This window comes from Anoplopoma fimbria, chromosome 8, assembly GCF_027596085.1.
Source record: "Anoplopoma fimbria isolate UVic2021 breed Golden Eagle Sablefish chromosome 8, Afim_UVic_2022, whole genome shotgun sequence".
In the NCBI taxonomy this organism is placed as follows: Eukaryota; Metazoa; Chordata; class Actinopteri; order Perciformes; family Anoplopomatidae; genus Anoplopoma; species Anoplopoma fimbria.
Genome location: NC_072456.1, coordinates 3,611,660 through 3,636,530, shown reverse-complemented (window position 1 = coordinate 3,636,530; position 24,871 = coordinate 3,611,660). Strand labels below are relative to the sequence as shown.

The 24,871-nt window shown below is 41.1% G+C and overlaps 1 protein-coding gene across 1 annotated transcript in view; it reads left to right on the top strand.

Annotated features, from left to right (window-relative positions):
* map4l (microtubule associated protein 4 like) overlaps positions 1 to 14,934 on the top strand; it is a 67,067-nt gene extending 52,133 nt beyond the window's left edge. The window contains exons 9-16 of the mRNA XM_054602477.1: positions 1,039 to 1,098; positions 2,167 to 2,408; positions 4,230 to 4,289; positions 10,420 to 10,512; positions 12,772 to 12,853; positions 12,937 to 13,046; positions 13,278 to 13,467; positions 14,879 to 14,934. Of these exons, the coding sequence (XP_054458452.1) occupies positions 1,039 to 1,098; positions 2,167 to 2,408; positions 4,230 to 4,289; positions 10,420 to 10,512; positions 12,772 to 12,853; positions 12,937 to 13,046; positions 13,278 to 13,467; positions 14,879 to 14,883 (842 nt within the window). The 3' untranslated portion in view covers positions 14,884 to 14,934. The remainder of the gene's footprint in view (positions 1 to 1,038; positions 1,099 to 2,166; positions 2,409 to 4,229; positions 4,290 to 10,419; positions 10,513 to 12,771; positions 12,854 to 12,936; positions 13,047 to 13,277; positions 13,468 to 14,878) is intronic.
* Positions 14,935 to 24,871: the final 9,937 nt, after the last annotated feature.

The following is a 24,871-nucleotide window of genomic DNA, read 5'->3' as shown; positions in this document are numbered from 1 at the left end:
TCAGACTGCAAGTGAAACAATCTTCAAGTCAGTACAGTTGACAACCCTTGACAACTAATATGTGAGCAGCCAACCAAAGGATTTAGTTCAGCAGGAAACCTTGACGAGAGAAGACTTTGGATTGTCAGCCATCGAAAGCCAATCACCTGCAGCGTGAATTTAAAAAATCAATTAATGAAACAACTGAGGAGCAAATTCAGAATGGATTACAGCAGCTGATAGCAACATGAATTACACATCACTTGCAACTGCTAACTGCCCCGTCTAAAGGTCCGAATTATTTCCAAAAAATGACATGTAGGAGAGCTTCATTCATTTAATGAAATGACCCAACAGTCATTGCATCCTGTCTCTGCATCCCATAATTAACAGTTTGAGCGGAGCATGAGGATTTTTGCCGGCTACAATCACTGCTGCAATGATCAGTGGAAAGTCTTACGTAACACCCTTTATGAATGCGCTACAGTTAGCACCAACTCTATGAAGACGCTATTCATTTAACCGTACGGTGCAGCTTTAAGTGCTGATCTTTGTGAATTGGACTGTTTTTGCGATGAGGCTTATTTGCATAGAGATGAGACAATTTTCCACAACATTTCTGCATATTATCTAATTTAAATCGTGAATAGCACGGGAGATGCTATTTGCTTGGCAGCACAGCAGGGGCTGTATATCACTCTTTGAGAATCACAGTTTCTTTTGGTGGTTGTATTTGTGCAGACTGCACAATCCTTTCCGTTTCTTCACCAGTAAATCGCAAGCTTTATCTGTCTGCTGATAAGTAAGTTAATTGTAAGGATGATACAACTGGTTATACACAATGTTAGTACATTTTTGACCCCATATGGTCAACCCTGGTGCTTGTCCAAACCCCAGCAGTGTAGCTACGAAAGAACTACTTTACATCCTGATATGTATATATATATACTGCAAGATTATGGATAAACAAACAACAGCGCAGCGTGAACGTGTAGGTATTTGGTGTCATGTCATCATTGCAGTGTGTTTAAGGTTGTGTGCTGTGTTTCCTGTTTACAGCCAACAAGAACGACAAGACTGACAACAAGACGGGAGAGGCCAAGAAACCCAAGACTACAGGTAAGAAACAAGCAGAAATAAGAAAGAGAGTTCAGTAAAATTATTTCTAATCGTCACTAGAACAAAATAAAAGGTTATGGATAGAAATCTATACATGGTAGAGTAAAAGCTGCTTCAAGCACAAATAAAGCTGGGCAAACAGAAACTATGACTGTTCACACGTAAGGCTCCAGACCATCCTCCCCATTAAAAAACGTCTTTATAGTTTGTTGTTAAGTGTGTAACGTACCTAACTTACTTCGATCATTTAACTTTATTTTACAGATGTAACAAACTGATCTTAATTGACTACGTGGAGAGTAAAGTAACCTAAGTTGGATAACAGACCAAGCTTATTTCAACCCAAAACATGATCTTTTCCTAAACATAACCAAGTAGTTTTGTTTCAATTCACAACGTTAACCACGTGTTCAAAACTGCTGGTACTCTCCAATGGACATATATGTGGTTTTGGGAGTCCTTTGCAAAAGTGCTGTCTAGGTATGAGGACGTGTTTTACGGATCGATTGACTGGTCACAATGTAACAAGATGAAAAGGACAGAAAGGCAGCGTTATCTGTACAATTCCGCTTTGAAAAGGTCATGGAGTGTTCTGTGCGTTCTGCAGCAAAGTTCAGTTTTATGCAACAGCACTGTTTAGACTACCGTTTTAGCCACAATATGTAAAATACTAACAAAACAGGCTCACTACAGTTTATAACAGATCAACAGCAGCCCCCCTCCTCAAAATGCACATCGAATTACAGGCGACCTGGCAAAAAGTCTGCCTGATCCTAACATGGGGCGCAAACTAATTTTTCAACCAGGGCAAATAGACAATAAAATGAAACAATAAAAAGTCATGGAAAGAAGTAGATAATAATAAATCATATAAGTGAAATTTAAAGAAGCAAAAACATGAAACCATTATGAGTGACCTTATCACTGATCATTGATGTGTTGCATCACATTAAAGCATGATATGTTGATCAATATCTGTACCTCAGTGATGAATACTACGACCACAGACTATTTTACTATTCCCTATACTCTGTGTAATTCTTAATTTCTCTTCCTGTCTTTTTGTAGCCCGTCCTCGTCCGGCCTCCACCACCACTCCTGCCGCTTCCACCAATGGGGAAGCCTCTCACCGCCGCCGCGTCATCACTAAGCCCCCCGTGCCCAAGCAGACCCCGATGGAGAAGAAACCGCCGGTGCCCCGCGCTCCTCGGACCCCACGGCCCATCAACACTCCCACACCCGACCTAAAGAACGTCCGCTCCAAGATCGGGTCCATCGACAACATCAAGTACCAGCCCGCAGGAGGAAAGGTAGGAAAAATCAGACCGTACACAAGAAGGTTAATGAATACTAAACAGTGAAGAACCCGTCAAGGCTCCTGAGGGAATCTCTTGTATCGGCAAATGATTTGGCACTGGTTGGTTTGTTTGTCAACAGCTGTACATCATAATAACATGTTTAACTCTGGAACCAGGCTGTCAGAACAGATACCACTCCATTGGCCCTCCAGAAGTTAAATGTTGAATCTCAACTCTATAAGGAATATAAGCCTAATTTGCTTAAAAGTATTACTGCTGCCCCTTCACCTCCAATCAAATCACTATTTTATTATCAGAACATTATGTGACAAAATAATCCATAAATGCCGTTTAACGACAAGCTACTCTGATGCCTTACAGTCTATAATCACATAAATGAATGATCACAGAGGACACAAACACATTTGAAGATTTAAAAATACAAAAAAGGGGAATACAGTACAACACACATGGTTATATGTATTGCCTCTATGCATTTACTGTGTTCTAGATAAAGGGATAGTTTGGATTTTTTAAAGTTTGGCCTATAGTAGATGGAGTTTGGAGAAACAAACAGGAGTACCAGCACAGGAGAAAAGCAATGTACTGCTGTGGATGTATTTTAGACAACTAAAAGAATCAATATTAGTTTAAGCTTATGCTATATTTAGAGTATTTTCACTGTTTTAGCTTGCTGTCATACACTACTTTCTGATGGGGAACTGAGGATGTAATCTATACTCTGTTTAAAGCCACGAGACTCCTTTGACAAATACAATAATTTTACCGAACAGAACACGTTAGCTGCTGATCTACCGCTTCCCCATTCTGTTAGTTTGGATTCACCAAATCACACAATGATATACTATAAATATATAAACTTTGACATCTTTCTGTCACATCTATATTCCATTAACAGTCTTCAGAGGGCACAAATGTGGCAGTAGCTGGCTGGGTAGAAACCATTTCAGATTGGTCACACCCAGCACAGACGCTGTCTCCCCCACTATTTACCCAGGGAAACTGCATGCATGCTGCCTTTTTTCTTTTTAGCAGCACACTGTTACACATTCACAGTGACTCCTCACTTCCTCGACCCGTATCATTTAGAAAATTAAAGTGTGATCATTGCAGAGAGGGCGCCGCGGTTGCCTCCCCAAATTGGCTCAATGAAATTGGCCTGACCTGGTATTTCCCTGCACTCAACCTGGAAATGGTTGTTTTTTTTGGGCACCGTTCACCGTTTTGCAGGAGCTGCTCCGTCCCTGTCACGCCTTCCTTTTCAAAAGCAGGCTCCCACTCTTTTTGTCAGAGCAAAGCTACTTTCACACACACAAACACGTCGCCGCCCTGCATGACAATAAGTGGCGCTGACTCATTCAGTCTCTCCAGCGAGACTAATATTGGTTCGTCTGATATGTTTTCTAATATGTGCCCTTCAAGCTTAACAACCTTTCTATCCTCAGTAATTAAATCATTTGTCTGGAGTTTTTTTCTGCCTATGTTATTATTCCCACTCTCTTGTTTGTGCTGATATTTAAACCACTCTTGTGACTAACTGACAGACTGTATCGTCTTTCTGCTAATCTACTGTGATTCATTGTCACGTTTTGGAAAGTGCTCCATTGGTTCACTGCCATTTGCCGTTATCCATCTGACACAGTGTATCTGATTGGCTGATTCTACAAACACGCATCTGATTGGTCCAGCCGCTAACCCGTTGTCGGTTCCCATGTCCCTGCCCCTCCACCTTGTTCTCCCACCGCTTTGTGTTGTGGTGTATGGTTGGTTGGAGGTTGTATTGACCAGGTGGGGTGTTGTTGTCTCCACCAGGTCTCCTCCACCCCGAACAACAAGGCATCTGACCCCTCTACCCCCGCCCCCAAGGCCAGAGTGAGTCCCTACCAACTGCACCCTCACACCTCTCACACACACACACACACACACACACACACACACACACACACACACACACACACACACACACACAAACAGGTTCCTCGTCCCTCTACATTCACCACATACACCATCAACACCCCCACTGCTTAGACCTGTTAACACTACATGAAGGGCTTAGTAAATATCAGTCGTTTCACCATGACTATTATTACCAAACAAAAGCTTTATTAAAAGCAGACTAAAAGCAACAATTCCACATCACTGTTCATATCATATGAGTAATAAAATCTAAATTTTAAGAAAAAAATTTGTGGATATAATTCTGCGTAACCTTAGTTTAAAGGGACAGTGTATAGGATTTAGTGGCATCTAGTGGTGAGGCCGCAGACTGCAACCAACTGAATACACCTACAGCTCACTCGACCCTTTCTAAGTGTGTCAGAGAACTACGGTGGCCTTCAGTACACTTAAAATACATTAGATACACTAGATACATACACTAGAGCCAGTTCTGGGCTTAATAAAACATGGCCGTGCAATGAGGCGAATTCACTTCGCAGGGTTAGTTCTAAGCTAACAAATCACAACGATTCTTAGTTTAAGGTGATTATACACTGATGAAAACATAGTAATGAATATTATATTCTATTTTTGCTATATCCCCCATCCTACACACTGGTCCTATAACACATGCATATACAAAAGCAAGAAAACACAAACATGTCTTCTAGCAAGGTACTGTGCTTTTACCTTGTGATTAAGACATTAAAATGTAAAATCTTAAAAATCGGTTACCTGTTGAGGGAAAATAAATCATACAATGTAACTGAACCGTGCCAGTAATACTCTCAGCTAACATTAGCTGACCCTGGAAGTTAAACACCAACTGTACAATCATGTTAGTGGTGTTACATGCCCCTTAAAATCGATTTGAAGTACAAGGTGCATCAGTCAGTATCTTTCTTGAACATCGCCCTGTCACGCACTAGAAGCAGTTTTTGCGGATGGGATGCCAGTGAGGGATCATGACTTTGTCAAAATAAGTTGTTGCTCCTATAAACTCTGATGCGGTTTGTGATTATTTTTCTGCAGAAGATTTCGGTATCATAGAGACTCTAGAAACTCAACAATTTCATTTCATCTACATTTTCATTTCAATTTTCGAATACATTTGACTCCACCAGTATTGTAATCTACACATCCCTATATCTCAACACTTTCCAAAGGACACCCCAGCGGGGAATGATGACCCATTTTACAAAATGAAATTGATTGTAGCAGCAGCTGTGATAAGATAAGATAGAACTTGTTGTGCAGCAGTTGCAGAAGAAAATGTGAAATAACAATAGGGTGCAAATCCATAATATATGCAATGCCAAAAAACAATGTTAACAGTGTGGATATGGATGATGGGTTGCATATGTATGTGATCTGAAGTACAGGTAAGTGTGTATGGTTCAGAAAGTCCCTGATTATGTCCATGATATCGCACATTACGTCCCGTAAATCAGTGAGCTGTAAGGATGTAATCAATGAGAGACAGTAATCCAGAGAGGAAGAGAGTTGGTTAAAGACACAGAGCTGAAACATCTCTTCTGTCCGTCTCTCTGCATGAGGTAGATGAGTTGAAGAGTTGGATTGGATTTCCTCAGGCAACAGTTTAGGCTGAAAGTGCTCCTGTGCGTGAGCAGCTCATGGAGTGGAGACCCTCGCGACTCTCGTGGAGAGGGTGAGAGTCACTGTCAACCATGCAAAGCATCTGCCTCCTTCCCCTCTCTGATGCAGCCCTAATTTGCAGAGTCATCTGAGATCTTCTGCAGGTTGCAGTGCTTGGATTTGTATCTGGAGTGTCCGAGGTGTAGAGGGTGAACAGAAATGTTGACGGGTCCCTGTGGCAAACCGCGCCAGTCAGACAGGCATCTGTGTAGTCTGACATGTCAGGGGTCCGAAAGTATGTTAAATGTGTTCCCATGTTCTCTTTGGCTTGACCACCAATGCACATTGATTGTATTGCTACTAAATGCTACTCCCAGTGATGTCATTTTGAAACATACAAATGGCTTCTACATGCCTTTTGCACCAGTTTATTTTTTTCATTTCATGTCATTCAGGCTGAATGACATGATTGGACGTGCTATTTACAGTCGGGTGACAATCACAGATATCATATTTATTTTTTTGTCAGCATTTGACTTATTGATTGCTGTCGGTAAATAAAGAGAATTACAAAAGACATTTTAAAAGTTGCACTGGATGACACATCACTGGTTGCAGACGATGTGCACACAGCTGAAGGAAAGATATGCACGACGAGTGCACAGGGCACATAGGCACAAAAGGCATCCTTTTCAGTTAAATGGCCATCTGTATTCATCAGACTTCATGCGTTCCATGAAATATGGTCACATTTCCCTGGTTTAGTTTCACTTCGTTCTGTTTCTTCACTTGCACAATGGCAATACGGGAAAACATTTTCAGCATCCTGTGTTTTTGCAACAATCCTCACTAAAATTGAGACATGATAAACAAGAACCTAGAAGCTATAGGTGTGTATGTGTGTGTGTGTGTGTGTGTGTGTGTGTGTGTGTGCGCAATCATGCGTTAAGAGTATGTGTGCTAACTGCTCAGTGAGTCATCCTTTGCTGGTGCCACCTGCGTCATCATGCCACTTTCATCCTGGAGAAAGAGACTGAGACAGAGACGGAGACAATGGAGGAAGGCGTCTGAAGTCTGCTTCCAAGGCAATGAAACCAACACAAAGCAACACAACACAATGGGGATAACTTATGTGAGTGTAGGGGTGGGGTAACGTGGCTTGGCGCCCTCTTATCCCTCAGTGGTAGAATACAAACTGACCACTGCATAAATTTGAGCTTGCTTGATTAGGCAATACATCAAGTTCCTGAGAAAAAAAGCAGCTAAAATAGCCATTAGGGGAAGAGAAAATGGTGATTAAAACGGTCCCTGGTAGGATACTAGTTTCAATCCTGCATGCTGACTCCTCGGTGTGCATGTTATGAGAAGCAGTAAACAACTAGCATTATGTCAAAAGTGAGATCATGGATGATGCGTATTAATGATGATAGTTGGTTGTCATAGAGTTGCTGCTCTCGTTTACTCCCATCTTGTTTCTCAAGTGGAATGCACCAAACTCAAAACCTAACAACCCTGACTTTCCCAGATCTTATGCTTTACTGTTTTTACCATCTAGTTTTGGCTCAAAATAGCATTGCAAAATCAAGGAAAGTAGGTTTCAGCCTCCTGTTGTTAGTCTTCCTAATGCCCAGTCTCTGCAATAAAACTGATGAACTGCAACCTGCCCTTCTCATGATCTCATCCTATCATGAGATATTTAATGTTATCATATTTTGCCACTTGGGCAGAAGCACCCCCATGTGACTTTAATGACCCCGGGGGCAGCCTTTTAAATAGTATCGTGACACTGAAGGTTCGTGAGTTTGTTGCGAGACAGTTGACGTTAACATTGTAACACATGGTTAATGTTGTGAAACGTACGCGGTTAACATTGTAACACATGGTTAATGTTGTGAAACCTACACGGTTAACATTGTAACACATGGTTAATGTTGTGAAACGTACACGGTTAACATTGTAACACATGGTTAACGTTGTGAAACCTACACGGTTAACATTGTAACACATGGTTAACGCTGTGAAACGTACACGGTTAACATTTTGAAACGTACGCGGTTAACATTGTAACACATGGTTAACGCTGTGAAACGCGTTAACATTGTAACACATGGTTAACGCTGAAACGTTAAACGTTTAACATTGTAACACATGGTTAACGCTGTGAAACGTGGGCGGTTAACATTGTAACACATGGTTAACGTTGTGAAACGTGGGCGGTTAACATTGTAACACAGGGTTAACGTTGTGAAACGTACGTGGTTAACATTGTAACACATGGTTAACGTTGTTGAAATGGTTAACGTTGTGAAACGCGTAGGTTAACATTGTAACACATGGTTAATGTTGTGAAACGTACACGGTTAACATTGTAAACATGCAGTTAACATTGTAAACATGGTTAACATTGTAACACATGGTTAATACTGTGAAACGTGTTGTAACACATGGTTAACGGTTAACATTGTAACACATGGTTAATGCTGTGAAACGTGGGCGGTTAACATTGTAACACATGGTTAATGTTGTGAAACCTACACGGTTAACATTGTAACACATGATTAACGTTGTGAAACAGTCATGGTTAAAACACATTGGTTAATGTTAATTCTAACACATGGTTAACGTTGTGAACGTTGTTTAACATTGTAACACATGGTTAACTGTGAAACGTTTAACATTGTAACACATGATTAACGTTGTGAAACCTACGCGTTAACATTGTAACACATGGTTAATACTAATTGTAACACATGGTTAACGTTGTGAAACCTAAGCACGTGGTTAACATTGTAACACATGGTTAATGTTGTGAAACGTGAAATTGTAAACACGTTATTGTAACACATGGTTAACGCTGTGAAACGTGGGCGGTTAACATTGTAACACATGATTAACGTTGTGAAACCTAAGCGGTTAACATTGTAACACATGGTTAACGTTGTGAAACAGTCATGGTTTCGTTGAAACACAGGGTTAATGTTGGGTTTGCATTCTAACACAGGGTTAACGTTGTGAAACGTACGCGGTTTACATTGTAACACACGGTTAACATTGTAACACATGGTTAACGTTGTGAAACAGTCATGGTTGTCAACGTGGTTAATGTTGGGTTTGCATTCTAACACAGGGTTAACGTTGTGAAACAGTCATGGTTGTCATGGAAACACGTGGTTAATGTTGGGTTTACATTGTAACACATGGTTAACGTTGTGAAAGGGTCGCGGTCAACAATGTTACTGGTGGTAGATGTGAAATGGTGGCAGTTAACGTTGTAACACGTGGTTGATTGTGAAACTGTAGTTAAGTCGTAGTTTCCTTAAAGCCCGGTGCGTCTCACACAGACACTCAACGGTACCTTGTGTGTCGGTGTCAAGATGCCAAGACTTTATGATTCATGCTTCAGATCTCCTGCAGTGAAAACAGACACCAATCCACATTTATGCAATGGCACTGCTGAACTGTAAATCATTTTCTCCCTTCTGCTCACTTGATATTTATTTATCAATATTAATGGTGTTCCTTTGAATCCTGACTTTATTTATTTATTTGCTCATTCATTCATGCTCTTTCTGATGTCTTTTTGATATAACCATTGCTGCGAAATCATTCACCCTGCTTTTAGACGTAAAGATGAAGTATCAAAGACATGGCATTAAACACATCCCACATGAATTGTTTTGGTCATCACCTCACACTTTAGTTAACCAATGGGCTTAACTCTCTAAGTCCTCAAGTATAACTACAAGGAAATCTAGACAATCCTGACAAACCCTTTCATACAACATGTACTCACTGGTCCTCCACATTCCTGTATTAGTCGCTTGCAGTCGCTTCTTTGCTTAGAACGGCATGCATTAACACAAAAATCACTGACTGTTTGTGTAATATTCTGTTGCATGTGCTCCGTCTCCCTTTTCACTGTTTGTCCTGTGCTCAGTTTTTGTAAAGGATTATGGAAGCATCTGTTGTCATTCAGTCAGTAATCTCCATCTCTCGATACTTCAGCATTGATTTTTGTAGGAATTCACAAACCTTTCCTCTAAGAATCCGTCCGATCAGCTGCACCCTCTTTTTCAACCACAATGGTTTCATTGCATTAGGTCCCAGCACCATTTCTACACTGCCATTTGCTGATAAATTTATCACATAATGTAGATAATCACCAAACTCGTGTGCAGGAGGAATCTTTTGATTTGAATGACAGAACCTCTTCCATACTTACAGAGCAAGGCCACTCTGTTTCCTGTTAACTTAAGCTGCCAGCTGATCTGCTCTTCTCTGCTGCTCTTGTCTGTCTGCCTTTCATGCCATTCTCTCTTTCTTTCTTTCTTTCTTTCTTTCTTTCTTTCTTTCTTTCTTTCTTCCTTTCTTTCTTTCTTTCTTTCTTTCTTTCTTTCTTTCTTTCTTTCTCTTCCCTTCTACCTCCTCACTCTCCTGCTTGTGTGTGTGTCTGCCTGCCTGTCTTTAGGTTCAGATAGTGCACAAAAAGCTGGACTTCAGCCATATCACGTCTCGCTGTGGCTCCAAGGACAATATCAAACATGTCCCTGGAGGTGGCAAAGTAAGTACTGCTGGAGCTGGAGGGAAACTCTGGTGAGGGTGGATGCGTATCATATTCCCAGCTAAAAGAGCCTCAATTGCTCAAAAATTTTGAGCAATTGTTCAAATCTACTTTTTCATCCCAGCCACTAGAAGATCAGGAATTTGTGCTCCTAGTATGTAATGTTGGTTTACCATGGCTGGAAGCATGTTATATCTCTCAAAACTGATCTGGCTGTATTTGCCCAGAAGCATCATTTTTAAAGCAACTAAGAAAGATTGCACTGTAATCATCGCATTTATGGCTCCCCTCTGTTTGCATTTTGGATTGATTTCACTCAAAGTGACCCGACCACAGGTCCCTCTGCCCACCCTTCCAGATGTTGCTCCCATCTGCTCCAAACACCTGCTGCACTATCATATTCCATCTCTTGGCTGCCCTCACAACCACCACTTTGCTGTCTCACATCAATATAAACCAACCGCAAAAGGTATACAGGGATCGACTGATAGTGTCCAAGAATGTGACATCAAATACAGCTATAGGCTGGACTGATACCACAATATTAGCAACTGTTCAGTTTTAAAGCTGCAGTTGGTAACTGTAATGAAAAAACCTTTTTGTCATTGCTCAAACTGTCACTATATCCTGACAGGAGTACACGACACAGATAATCTGTGAAAAAATCAGGTTCTTCTGCCTCCTTTTAGTGTTTTTAACGGCATTTACAAGATTCCATCGCACTTGAAGAAAAACAAAAAAAAATTTGTTTTAATGCAGCTGTATTGTCATGTTAAAATGTCCTCATGATCCCACCAATGCCTCTCAACCCCTTTATTCTTATGCAGTTGTTTATTTAAAATCTTTACATTGTCTTGTCCATTTTTGTCCCATTTCTTTATTTACATTAGGTACTATGTACATTTTTATGTATTTTGATTTACATATAAATGTGGAAAAACACTTGCACAACACATGTGAAAGTAAATTGAATTATTAAAGGGGAACACCACCTAAATAAAGTATTCAAATAAGGATATTTTAATATTTGTGAACATGAGCTTCTCTCTCGGCAAGCCAGAAACCAGAGGAGGAAGTCTTAAAAATGTGATATCATCAAGTATGAAGTGTGGAGCTGCTCCATACACAATTCATGGGACACTGATTGTCTTTCCTTTTTTATACCCAAATGAGCTTAACTCTATTGTATTGTTCTCAGTGGTGAAACATAAATGTAGCCATATACTCAGGACATTCCCCTTGATGCTCTGTGTCATCTATAATATCTTTCCCAATATATTATATATGAAGTAGTTCCAAATTTGGGTTGAAACACTTCAGTTTTGGGATTTGGGAGAGAGTTGTTACTGTTAACCAATATTTTGGACTGCCTTTGACCATAGGAATAATGTATGTGTATATCATAAAAACATTCTTTTGTAAAGCCTGTTCCACGTAAAGTGAGCAAATTCGAACACAATACACCATCATGTAAGGTTTTAATACCACATATCAAAACTAACTCACGTGTATGCACTGCAGTAGGCTTAACACACATGTACATTTTCACCAATATACAAACTTTCTATATTCACTGAGGTCATGGGTGTGTTTCTCTGTCTGAAATGACATCATGAATATTAAGGTTAGCTGCTCAGAATTCAAATATTTGTGTTTGTATTATAAAATCCAGGGCGATTCATATTAGAACCTGTAAAAGAGGCCTCTAATGAGGGTTAGCTCTAATGTCAATCGGCCAATCCGAAAACCAATCATGGCATCAACAGCACTGAGGGTCACAGTCAGCCGACTTTTTTGTCCTCCTGTCCGTCATCACAAATGTTAATAAGATTTATGTCATCACACGGTGTCAGGCAGGCCACCGTCTCTTAAAATCCATCAGCGCCGGCTGCCGTCAGATTACTGCCTGTGATACTGAACGCACACTGTCATGATGGGGCGACGGTCTAATAACTGCCTTCTGGCTTCCTCCAATTATAGCCTCTGCTGATTAATAAGCATGCACAGAGCATCGTTTACCATGCTAACGATACATAAAAGCACAGGCCACCGTATGAAGCATGGGGCAGGTAGTTCAGCATCTGCTGTGTTGTGTCCATTCCCCCACATACACCACCGTATTGTACAGAACGTCATCCTCTCTATGAATTAATCTCCTATAGTGGACAGAGTGGAAGCTGAAGTGTAGCTGCATTGCACTGGATTTGGCCTCTTTGTGAGTTTGTATGATTAGACTACATTGTGATCTCCCCCCTTCAGGTGCAGATCCTGCACAAGAAGGTTGATTTGAGCAAGGTGACGTCCAAATGTGGCTCAAAGGACAACATCAAACATAAGCCAGGTCGGACTTTACCCTTCTCCTCTCCTCTATTTGATGATTCTATTTCAACTCTCACACTAACCTCTTTTTTTTTTTTATCTCAGGTGGAGGTGACGTGAAGATTGAGTCCCATAAGCAAAACATTAAAGCTAAGTCTAAGATTGGATCCATGGACAACGTGGGCTCAGGCAACGACCACACCAACGGACACAAGGTCACACTTTAACACCGTCACTCATTTTATCAGTCACCTGCTGACTCATTGTGCTTTTACTGGCCGACGCCACAAGATGGTGTGGTAGCATGAGATATTGCACTATTAATAAAACCTTAGTATATGTGTGTGTGTGTGTGTGTGTGTGTGTGTGTGTGTGTGTGTGTGTGTGTGTGTGTGTGTGTGTGTGTGTGTGTGTCTGTCCCCTTGTGTGTCTATATTTGGCCACAGGAGGAGAAAACAGAGGAGAAGACATCTTCACCCCCGAGTGGCGCTCTGACAACAGGGCCAGCGGGCGTTGCCAAGGCAACAGCACCAGCAGGTGTTTCCAAGGAGAACGGGGTGAAGGAGCCTACACCCACTCCTTTCGGGGGAGACGGACTGAGGGAGCATAGCACAGACAAACGCATCACTGAGACAAGTGGGTGTGAACACACACACACACACACACACACGATCAGTTCTAAAAGCATTGAAGTGCAAGTCTGTGATTGTAGCCAACTGACCGCTCGCTAGGATCCGCCCCCCCTTACTCCCTGTTGCTTGAAGATTTCCGTTCGTGCACAGCACATGTGCAGTTTCTGAACTAGCAGATTTACTTCAAGGTTAAGGAAAAGATCATGGTTTGGCTTTAAATAAGTCAGTTTGTAAGCAACGTTACGAACGGGATGGATGTGAGTATGTTAGGTAAGATAAAATACATGAGTAAGTTAAAATAGGTTAACTTGTTTTCACACGGGACACGAACCACGGTCTCCTCGGCGAAAGTCCTCCTCCTTACGCAGACTTTGTGGCTCTTTATACCATGTCACCTTACTTCCTCCTTTATATAATTATATAATTGTCATAATTACTACGACCACTAGAGGCAGCCTTGCACGTGCAAAACTGACGCTGCCGTATTTGACGAGTAGGTACTGAGAATGCAGAGGCTAAAGCTACATGTCCTATGCAAAGGTTAGCATCCTCACCAGCTGATGATCCACTTAGAAGACATAGAAATAAAGCAGGAGCACTGTTCTTGTATTGTACGGCAGAGCAAGTTGTACCAGTCCTGTACAGATATTTTTCTAATGTTACCTGTTATCCTCTGTAATGTTACAGTCAGCTTATTTGGAAATAATACCTGTAGGTAGTATGCTACTTAGCTGGGCATGTAGCTTATGTCAGCGCTGATAAAAGCATTGTTTACCCATTTTTTACACTTTATGTTTTGGAAATATAAGAAGAAAAAAATTCAGACACAGAGTATTGCCCTTTCCACAACCCTTTGTACCCCCCTTTAACATGACAGACCTGACATGGCTAGTTACAGTTGCTAAGCTCTGATGGGACAATCGCTGCTGAGGGGTTTAGCAATAAAGACACACAAGACAATAAAGAGATATTGTGTGTGCATGCATGTGTGTATGCCTGGTCCCCGCTACGTGTCTGATGGAGAGCGATGGTAAAAATAGCTACTAAATGAAATTATGGCGAGACCTACAGACTGAAGATTAGCTGGTTTTAGTGGATAAATTCATCCCTGGCACTGCAGCCGGCTTCCAGACTCCCTGAGTTCAGAGGGACGACAGACTTCTGCCACCCGATGCTGTTTCAACACTGGGTCTAATTGATGGATGGCTGTTGTGCTAATTCAATAAAAAAACAGGAATGGTTTATAATTTGGTCCATAATTCATATGAACCTGTTGCAGTCTGTTAGCTAAATTAACACACCATCTGGCTGGTAAAAAATGGACTCTGGAAGTTTCCATCCCTGTCTCATCCTCTTTAACTTTTTTTGTTTGTTTCCTCCCTCGTTTCTCTATCCAATTTCTTCCCCCCATACAGATTGAGTCCCAGTGACCAGTAGATTTTGGCGGGACACGCATGGCGCTCGCCGACCTGTAAACCGACCGACCAACCAACTTACCACGGCGCAGTCACCTCCCTTTGGCCCCGCCCTTCATCTCGCCCACCGCAGCACCGAACTGACCGATCGCCTCTCAGTGTTTCTCTGGGGTTGTCCACCCGCCGGCTTCCTGCTACCAACCCCTGACCTTTGACCTCTCAACGGTTGACCTTTGGCCCAGCCTACCACAGAGAAGAGCACTTCCTGTTTGTCTGTGTTTCTATGTGTGGGGTTCCACCAGCTTCTCGACTGATAAAATTCCCTTGTGAGCACTGATTTAACGCGTAAACCCACTATTGTAGTCATTGCTAATGGAAGTGTACTGAACATAGCCAGTCTTATATGAATATTTCCACCTATGAGTCTTATACTGTTTTAATTACATGCTAATCTACGGTCCCTCCTCACAATTTATATCCACTTTGATCTATAAACCTTGTCAGCAGACATATGCTGCTGCTACCCAGACCAGACTAACCAGCCGAAAGCCTGGCTAGTCTGCTTTAAATCAACTCATTCCAGCCTCCCAGCCAGCCACCAGTTATTTACACATCCACAGTATCTACAGCCCTGCAAGTCATAGGTTATTCTACAGCCCATGTATCAAATATTATATCCCATTACATCTGTTGGTATCATTGAACCAGTTTGTCTCACCCGGTGCATTGCCAAAATGCGTCTTTATCTTCACCAGTAGCAGCGATCAGCGCAGAGGACGAGGGATTATGTGAAGTAGAGCGGATACAATTAGAGATGTTTTGGAAACGGATCTAAAGGTCGAGTTCCAAATCAGTCCAGAAAATCAGTTCAGGATGTCAGACGATTCCTGTTTTAGGTTTTCAAGAAAGGATGCATTCAATGACAGTACAGTACAAAAATGTAGAGGCTATAACAATGCGGACGGCTTTTGCTACAATTGGAAACATCATTTAATGATGTGATTAGTGCATGAGATTCATCAAGAGGCGTTAAATGAAAGGGCTTCTCTAACCTTGGCTCAAGAAGGATTTGGCACAGAACACTGGTATTCGATCTTGAAGCCAGTGGTCAAGAAAGCGTTGATGCACCGTATACTGTATGTAGCACTTCTGTTTATTGTGGACAGCGTCAACCATCATGTCACACAGGTTGCTGGGTAAAGGCCCGGTCATGCCTGCACTTGAAACGCCATAATTTATCAATTTGTGACAATGGAATATGCACTATCTGTGATTTCGCTCACGCAGTGAAAGTAAAACCGTGTGTGTGTAAGATAGTGAACTTGGACGTGCTAATTTGCTGTTGGGGAGTAAATGGCCAAACACAAAGTTAATAGCAATTTTTTAAAGAAACCCTGAGAGCTGTTGTGATTTACGAGGCTAGCATGTCTTCAACTTGCTAGGGTCTTAGCAGTTAGCTAGCTACCTAGCTGCCATTGATTTCCAACTAGCCCTGTGATAATCCCTACGTCACCCAGCTTCTAAAGCCACATAATTCGGAAAGACAGGCGGATGAATTTCACCACGCCACTTCCTGGTGCGACCTGACCCATCATCCGGGGGGTTATTGCGTGTGACAACTTAATGCTGAACCTGTAAAACTTTGATTTAGATCAGTTCTCAGGATGTTCCAGGACTACAGAAAAAAGTACCTTTAGCAAAAGACCGTTTCATGTGTAAGACTTATAAACCCCTAAATCTTTATTTCTTAATAAGCTCATACACTTGTATGTCCGACCGGGCACTTAACCCTTTAGTCTTCTCAATAAGAGTATTTCTGATGGCTTAATACCAAACCTCCCTTGTGTCCTTCTGTCCCACAGTAGATCTCTCGTGTCCCCCTGAGCTGTGTCCGGTATTCACCGTTCACGTGCGGCTATCAGAGACAGACAGACAGACAGCGCCCTCTTTCTCTTGGGCATATGGTACTTCCTGGTCATGTGGCTCACCCTCAGTGGACTGGGGGTGGGGCTACAGAGCCACATCTTAGAATCCTCTCTGTGAGACCCACAAACACACACACACACACACACACACACCAACAAACAAGCAGTTATATACAGGAAAGCCCAGACATGCTTGTTGGCATGCATGCCCACACACACACATACACACAAATAACACATGTACACATACGGTATATTACAGACAAAAATAGCACCCTGAAATAAAAATGGCACGCTGTCCATAGGAGCATTTCTGTTTATGGAACCAACTCTTTATTATTGTATTTTTTGGTGGTCTACGCTGATAACGTTACAATGATGAGCTGTGTCGGTGTGCCCTTCCTACCGTTGTCATTGTCTGACATTGTCATCATGGGCTCCCCTCATTCCGGCCTCCTTCTCACCCGCCTCCTCGTCTCATGTTTCACTCCGACTCTCTGACAGCAATACAGTGATTTTAGTCGGGTATGACTCGTGTTACACGCAGGGCGCACGCACACGCACACGCACACACACGCGACGTAGACAGAGGACGGCCACAGAAGTTACCGGGTAGTGAAGGAGGTCACTTGAAGGACGGAGTGTTAAATATAAGGGAATAATGTTACATTCATGGCAAGTCTGAAGTTGGCATTTTCTTTGCAACTTTAAAGGGACTTTAAATTAATTCACTGAAGAACGTCTAGTAGATTGAACCAACTCCAGTACCAAGCCACTTGAGGTGACCACTGCACAGTAACAGATGATCAAGTTTCTAGGTGTCTCTTTCATATATTTGAATCACTTGTAGTGTAAATAGATTGAAGTAAATTGCTTTTTAAAAGCATTTTTTTTTACATTTTGGTCCAGCATTTTCTTGTTCTTTGTTTTGTATACGATAACACTGGATTTAAAAAAGAAAATCTTAAAATTCTGAAAGGTAAAAAAAAAGAAGAAATTATAAATTGTTTTACTACACTGGACAGGAGGGACTGTGCAGCTCCAAAATGCCATGAATGCAGCAGTATTTCAGCACAGGCACTGAAGCAGGGACCATCCAGAGTTTGAAGTTGTCTTTATAGCAAACAAATCTGTACTTGTCTAAAGACATAGGGGAATTATTAGTTTTTCTTTAATTCCACAATTGATAAATGTCTTTAACGATCTGTTATTTTTTTTCTTTTCTTGCTTGTTTGTATTATTATAGGAAATCACCTGAATTCAGTGCAATGCATTATGTCGAAACAACACTGTGATGTGACTTTGATTTACAAAGCGTTGTGTTATGTGTCACGGCAGATAGAAATGAAGCGTCTTATCTTTACGGAGGAGTGCCCTATCTACTGGCTGTAATTCTATGCATCGTGCTGGGGATCGGTCTCTGCTGTAACTGTGTCATTTGTGATGTGTCGGTGGGCTGCTGCCGTAGTTGTCAGATGTGTGACGTGTTACTACTGCATCCATCCTGTAGAGAGCGCTGCTCAGCCTCTAGAACACTGATAGTCTGGCTCTGAGACTCAACAAAGGCCGACTGAGTAACACTACATCAGCATTAGAGAAGCTTCAGGCCAGTTTTACGCTGTTCTCATTGATGGCCACTCTATATAACTGTATCTGGAAATCACTAAATACCAACAAAATCCTATTCATTATGTACAGTTCCCCTTAAAACTCAAAAAGTCTTGTGCACTTTGAACACAGTCTTTTTCATGTCTTGACGCAATGAAGTGATATAAAAGTTGCTTTGCTGTTTATTGGTGAAACCTCGTCAGCTGTGTACTTTACGTGTGTGCTTTTGGGAGCAAAGCAGTCTTAGTAGTTAGATAAAATTATGATGATCAAAGAGCAAGCGATCAAATAGTGAACAACAAAGACTAGGCAACTAAAAGTATTATTTAAGCATATTTAATATTGTCCCGTTCCCTCCAAATGATCATGCCCATGAGTTGCCTGAAAGTAAATAAACATATGTGAAAAGCGACAATGTGAATCTGTCTTCGGGAATAGAAGAACAAAAAGGGATGAAAGCACTTTGATAGGTGTAGACAGTGGGTCTGTGCATATAGCAGAGGAATAAGTTGTAGTCTTAATGTGTTTTGGAGCTTAATGTAAGAGTTTGTTGCCGTATGACTGGATTGACCTGACGTGCATGTTGAATGGCACATCGGTACCCCTTTGTCTTGGTCGGCTTAGTGGATTTTAGTGGAACGTTGGTCATCGGCGTTGTGCTTTTGGCCACGATGGTTCAAACAATCACCTCCCCAGTCTGCCCTTGTGTTGTTCCTGTCAACATTCACTGGTTATTACTTTCTGACTGAGCTACAATAGTTTTTAGTTCACAGTCAGTTAAAGGACCAAAACTGAACTTTTAAAGGAGCCTCATTTGATATGTTTTGAGAGGACTAGCATCAAAGCCGTCTTAGCTATCGCTATGTTGAGAGCCGTGTGAAGGCAATCCCTCAATCACAGACTACACAAGCACTGAATTTGGAATGTAGCATCTTTAAGCTAAACTGTAAGTGATGTGGAATTTGGGTTATACCTTTTCTTTGAAGGAGCATTTGTGCCTTTATATATTTCAAAGATAGGAGAGAGCAGACGGGAAATGAAAGAGGTGATGACAAAACTCCCTTCATATGCTTAACATCTTAAACCGCATTGCCGCCAGGGCGACGCATTGAAGACAGTGAATCTTCAGTCGTTGCGTGAGATTTATTGTGACTTCCAAGAGAATCAGGTCTATTTCAGCCAGTGTTAGCTCAAAGCAGATCAGTATCCGTGTATTTGTTAAGAGAAAACAAATAGCTACACATAAATGAGGAAGAAAAAACGTCTTCAAGGTCGTGCTGAAGCTTTAAGAGAAGGAAAGTTTATTTTCAACTCTAAAATGTCCTGCTCACTGCAAATATTGGCCAAAACTCTTTAACATCATCATTTAAGGGATAAACACATTGTTTTAAAAATTTTAAAAACTCTATATTGTTATCTGAACCCTGAAAAATCTAGTATGGGTCGGGCTGTATTTTACATGCTGATGCAATAGCACATGCAGCAGTCTGGTTCCTGTCTCCTGTTCCCTTAAAGTTCATATTTAATATAATCATAGAGGATATGAAGAGAATACTAGATTTGTGGAATACAGCTGACGTTGCAGCTTTGCAGCTTGGACAAAAGGTAATAACCAGATTCACTCTGATGTCCGTTTACAACTGTCTGAGTCCCCACTTTTAGCGCTTGAACACCACCCTTCCACTAGTATCTCACACCGTCCCCTGTATATAGTCTCCACCATGTTTTTATCACTCCAGAATTAACTCAAATAAATAAAATAAAAAAGAAGAAAAAAAATCGTACTTCGTAACAGGGTGTTGTGGATGTTGACAGATGAGCTTTGATGTTCATAAACCTGTTACCGTCAAGATTATTAATGGTATTATTATTATAAGATTGAAAAGTATAAGAGAGGAAAAGTGTACTTTTTCTTTTTTATTTCAGAGCCTTGCCTTTTTTTTCCCCCGCTAAGAAAAAGGGCTGCTGAAGTCTCAAGAATGTTTTTAAAAATGTATTAAAGGGTGCAAGATTTACGAGTACGTGTATGAGGTTTGTCTCTGTTCTGTTTTTTGAAGATAGATCACATACGTAAAAACACTATTTGCCCGCATCCAAATCGACGGGCAGGAAGGGAGGCAGCGTGTGTGTCGGGTTTCATACCACTTAACGAGCATCGAGAATAAAAAAAAAAACTTGGAGTCACGAAGTAAACCACACATCAGAATCAGTTTGGCAACGCTGAGTTCCTTAGAAATGGAAAGAAACAATGTTTCCGCTTATTGGGGTTTTGGAATGCACTGCTGTACATGTAACACCTGACACACACTGGTCAGCCCTTTCTCTCGCAGACCCCCCATCCTCCCCCCCTCCCTGTTAGACTAACCAGACTTAGTCTTTTGGCATGTGGTAGAATGTCATGTTGTGTATTAGACAGCTCCTATATAGACACCTCGACATACCTACCAACACGGGACTGAATTATGGGATGTCTCGCGGGCCTAATTATCTTTTCGGGCGTCGATAGTGAAGGCCGAAAATATAAGAACATTTTGGAAACTTTTGCACAATTGAATAAAAAAACAAAAAAGCATGAGATATATCAATAAATACAGCAAGCTCAGGCCTGAACTGTACCTTTTAAGAGAGACGGCTAATTGACTTAAATTAAACTGTGAAAATGGTAATATGAGAAAAAAAAAAGAGTGTTGGTAGATATGCACCTGGAGTCTCCAACTGTATCTCCCACCTACAGAGGCTAGTCAGCATCACAGCACTGAAAAAAAAGCTTTTTCCTATTTGTGTCCTTTACCACGCAGACAGCAGTCTGTTTATCAAGGCGAGCACAAAACTAGAACTCTTTAATACCACTTTGTAGATGATACTTATTTTTTAACAGTATTTGTTAATGAGATTTTTTTTGTGGTCTTACCTGCTGTACTTTGGTCGACGGTGTTAAGCTACATGTTGATATCTGTCATTACAAATTGAAAGCAGAAAACAAGCAAAAAGAATGTGCTTTTCAGTGCCGTGTCGTGGAGCCACTGTAGCGTGTGCTGTATTATTCTGTAGGGCACAACACCATAGCAAGAGCATGCAGAAGACAACAAACAATCTGCTGGTTGTTAGAGGCATCTGTCCTGTTAGATAGAGCTCACCCCCCCCCCCCCAACCCCTTCCTTCAATTCTGAATATTTGGTATGAAAGAGATGTTCATTGTGATTCATTGTTAACCAGTGATGTGAATATTAATCATGAAATAATAAAAAAAAAGATGAGCATAAGATCCGTCGCTGTCAGAGCTGTGTTATTTCTATTCTACACTATTTGCTTTTTACTTATGTTGTGTCATATTGAAAATCAAAGGCTGGAACATTTACCCGTAGTAGACCATAATTAAGCAGTTAACCCAAACATCACACTCTAAATTTTGGTGTAATGCAAGCAACTACATTCGGATTTATGACCTTTAAGGTATGGTACTGTTTTAGAATCCTATCTCAATCCATTATTCTTGCTAGCTGATAAGTGTATTTTTTATTCAATTCAATTCAGTTTATTTTCAATAGCCCAAAATTACAAATTTGCCTCAGGCGACATCTTCTGTCCCAGAACCCTCACATCGGCACAGGAAAAACTCCCCTAAAAAAACCTTTAACAGGGAGAAAAAAGGAAGAAACCTATGGGAGAGCGACAGAGGAGGGATCCTTCTCCCAGGATGGACAGAATGCAATAGATGTCATGTGTACAGAATGAACAGCATAACAGAGATACAACACATTCAATGTATATGACATAAATGATTCATATAATCACAGTAGTAAGCAGAGTAGCGAAGGAAAAAAGTAAGACTACTTATAAAAGCAGCAATGAATAGTGGGATTAAAATAATGATAAAGGGAATAGTATTAGTAATGTGACTAATAATAATAATCGAAGTAGCAGTGGGTGTCAGCTGGGTCACAGCAGGAGGCACGACCACGGTCCCGGGACCGCAACGATTCGTGGAAACCTGCGAGGCGAGAAAGCAAAAAGGGCTTCAGGGTGGAAGCAAAACTAATATGCGTAATGGTTCAAGTAATAGTAATAGTAATGTGACTAATAATAATAACCGTAGTAGCAGTTGGTGTCAGCAGGGCCACAGCAGGAGGCAAGACCACAGTCCAGGTAAAGCCTCGATTTATGGAAACCTGCGAGGCGAGAAAGCCCAAAGACTCCAGGGTAGAAGCAAAGCCATTAAGTGTAATATTACAGGGATTAATAATAATAATGTGACTAATAATAATAGTGGTAGTAGCAGTGGGTGTCAGCAGGGCCACAGCAGGAGGCACAATGACAGTCCAGATATAACCCCGATTCCTGGGAACCTGCGAGGCGAGAAAGCACAAGGACTCCGGGGAAGAAGCAAAATCAGTAATGTGCATAAATAGGAGATTAATACATAAAGATGGAGGGAGAGAAGAGGAGAGAGGAGCTCAGTGTATCCTAGGTAGTCTCCCAGCAGTCTAGGCATATAGCAGCATATCTAGTGGCTGGACCAAAGGAGACCTGAGCCAGCCCTAACTATAAGCGCTATCAAAAAGGTCTTAAGCCTGCTCTTAAAAGTGGTGAGTGTGTCTGCCCCCGGACTGAAACTGGAACCTGGTTCCACAGAAGAGGATCCTGATAACTGAAGGCTCTGGCTCCCATCCTACTTTTATATACTCTAGGAACCACAAGTAACCCTGCATTGATGGTGCGCAGCTCTATAGTTGGGTTATATGGAACTATAAGTTCCTTAATATAAGATGGAGCCTGGCCAGTTAGAGCTTTGTAGGTGAGTAGAAGAATTTTTGATTTAACAGGGAGCCAGTGTAGAGAAGCTAATACCGGAGTAATATGATCTATTTTCTTAGTTTTTGTTAGAACACGTGCTGCAGCATTCTGGATCAACTGTAAAGATCTAAGAGACCTATTAGAGCAGCCTGATAATAAGGAGTTGCAGTAATGTAGTCTAGAGGTAACAAATGCATGAACTAGTTTTTCTGCATCGCTTTGAGACAGGATTTGCCTGATTTTCGAAATGTTACGTAAATGAAAAAAAGGCTGTCCTTGAGATCTATTTTATATAAGAGTTAAAAGACAAAGATAACTCCAAGGTTCTTAACGGTAGTGCTGAATGCCAGGGCAATGCCATCTAGAGAAACTATATCTATTTCAAAGGTGATCTGGGCCTAGTAGAATAACTTCAGTTTTGTCGGAGTTTAACATCAAGAAGTTGCAGGTCATCCAGGTTTTTATGTCCTTAAGACATGCTTGAAGTTTAGAGAACTGGTTAGTTTCGTCTGGCTTAATCGATACATATAACTGGGTATCATCTGCATAACAATGAAAGTTTATTGAGTGTTTTCTGATAATATTCCCTAAAGGAAGCATGTATAAGGTGAATAAAATTGGTACAAGAACAGACCCTTGTGGAACTCCATGACTGACCTTGGTTTTCATCGAGGTTTCATTGTTTACATATACAAACTGAGATCGGTCTGATAAATACGACTTAAACCAGCTAAGTGCGGTTCCTTTAATGCCTATTAGATGCTCCAATCTCTGTAATGAGATCTGATGGTCGATGGTATGAAACGCAGCACTAAGGTCTAACAATACAAGTACAGAGACAAGTCCTTTGTCTGAAGCTATTAGAAGGTCATTGGTAATTTTCACCAGTGCCGTCTCTGTGCTATGATTCACTCTAAATCCTGACTGAAAATCCTCAAATAAACTATTGTTATGCATAAAGTCACACAGCTGATTTGCTACTGCTTTCTCAAGGATCTTAGAGAGGAACGGAAGGTTAGATATAGGTCTATAGTTAGCCAACACCTCTGGATCAAGAGTAGGTTTCTTAAGAAGAGGTTTAATTACAGCTAGTTTGAAGGCCTGTGGTACATGGCCCGTCAGTAAAGACAGATTGATAATTTCTAATAAAGAATTGCTAATTAAAGGTAAAACTTCCTTAAGCAGCCTAGTCGGAATCGGGTCTAAGAGACAGGTGGAAGGTTTAGACTTAGAAATAGTTCAAGTAAATTGTTGAAGGTCGATGGGTGAAAAGCCATCTAAATATATTTCAGGTTCTATAGCTGTTCCTAAGGTTACTATATTTGAGGATCGATCAGTACTGGTTGAGGGCAGTAGATTATTAATTTTGTCTCTAATAGTTAGAATCTTATCATTAAAGAAGTTCATGAAGTCACTACTACTGAGGTTTATAGGAATACACGGCTCAACAGAGCTGTGACTCTCTGTCAGCCTGGCTACAGTGCTGAAGAGAACCCTAGGGTTGTTCTTATTTTTCTCTATTAATGCTGAGTAATAGGCTGCTCTAGCATTACGGAGTGCCTTCTTATATATTTTAAGACTGTCTCGCCAGACTAACCGCGCTTCATCCACATTGGTGGAACGCCATATCCTTTCAAGTTTTCGTGGAGTTTGCTTTAATTCGCGG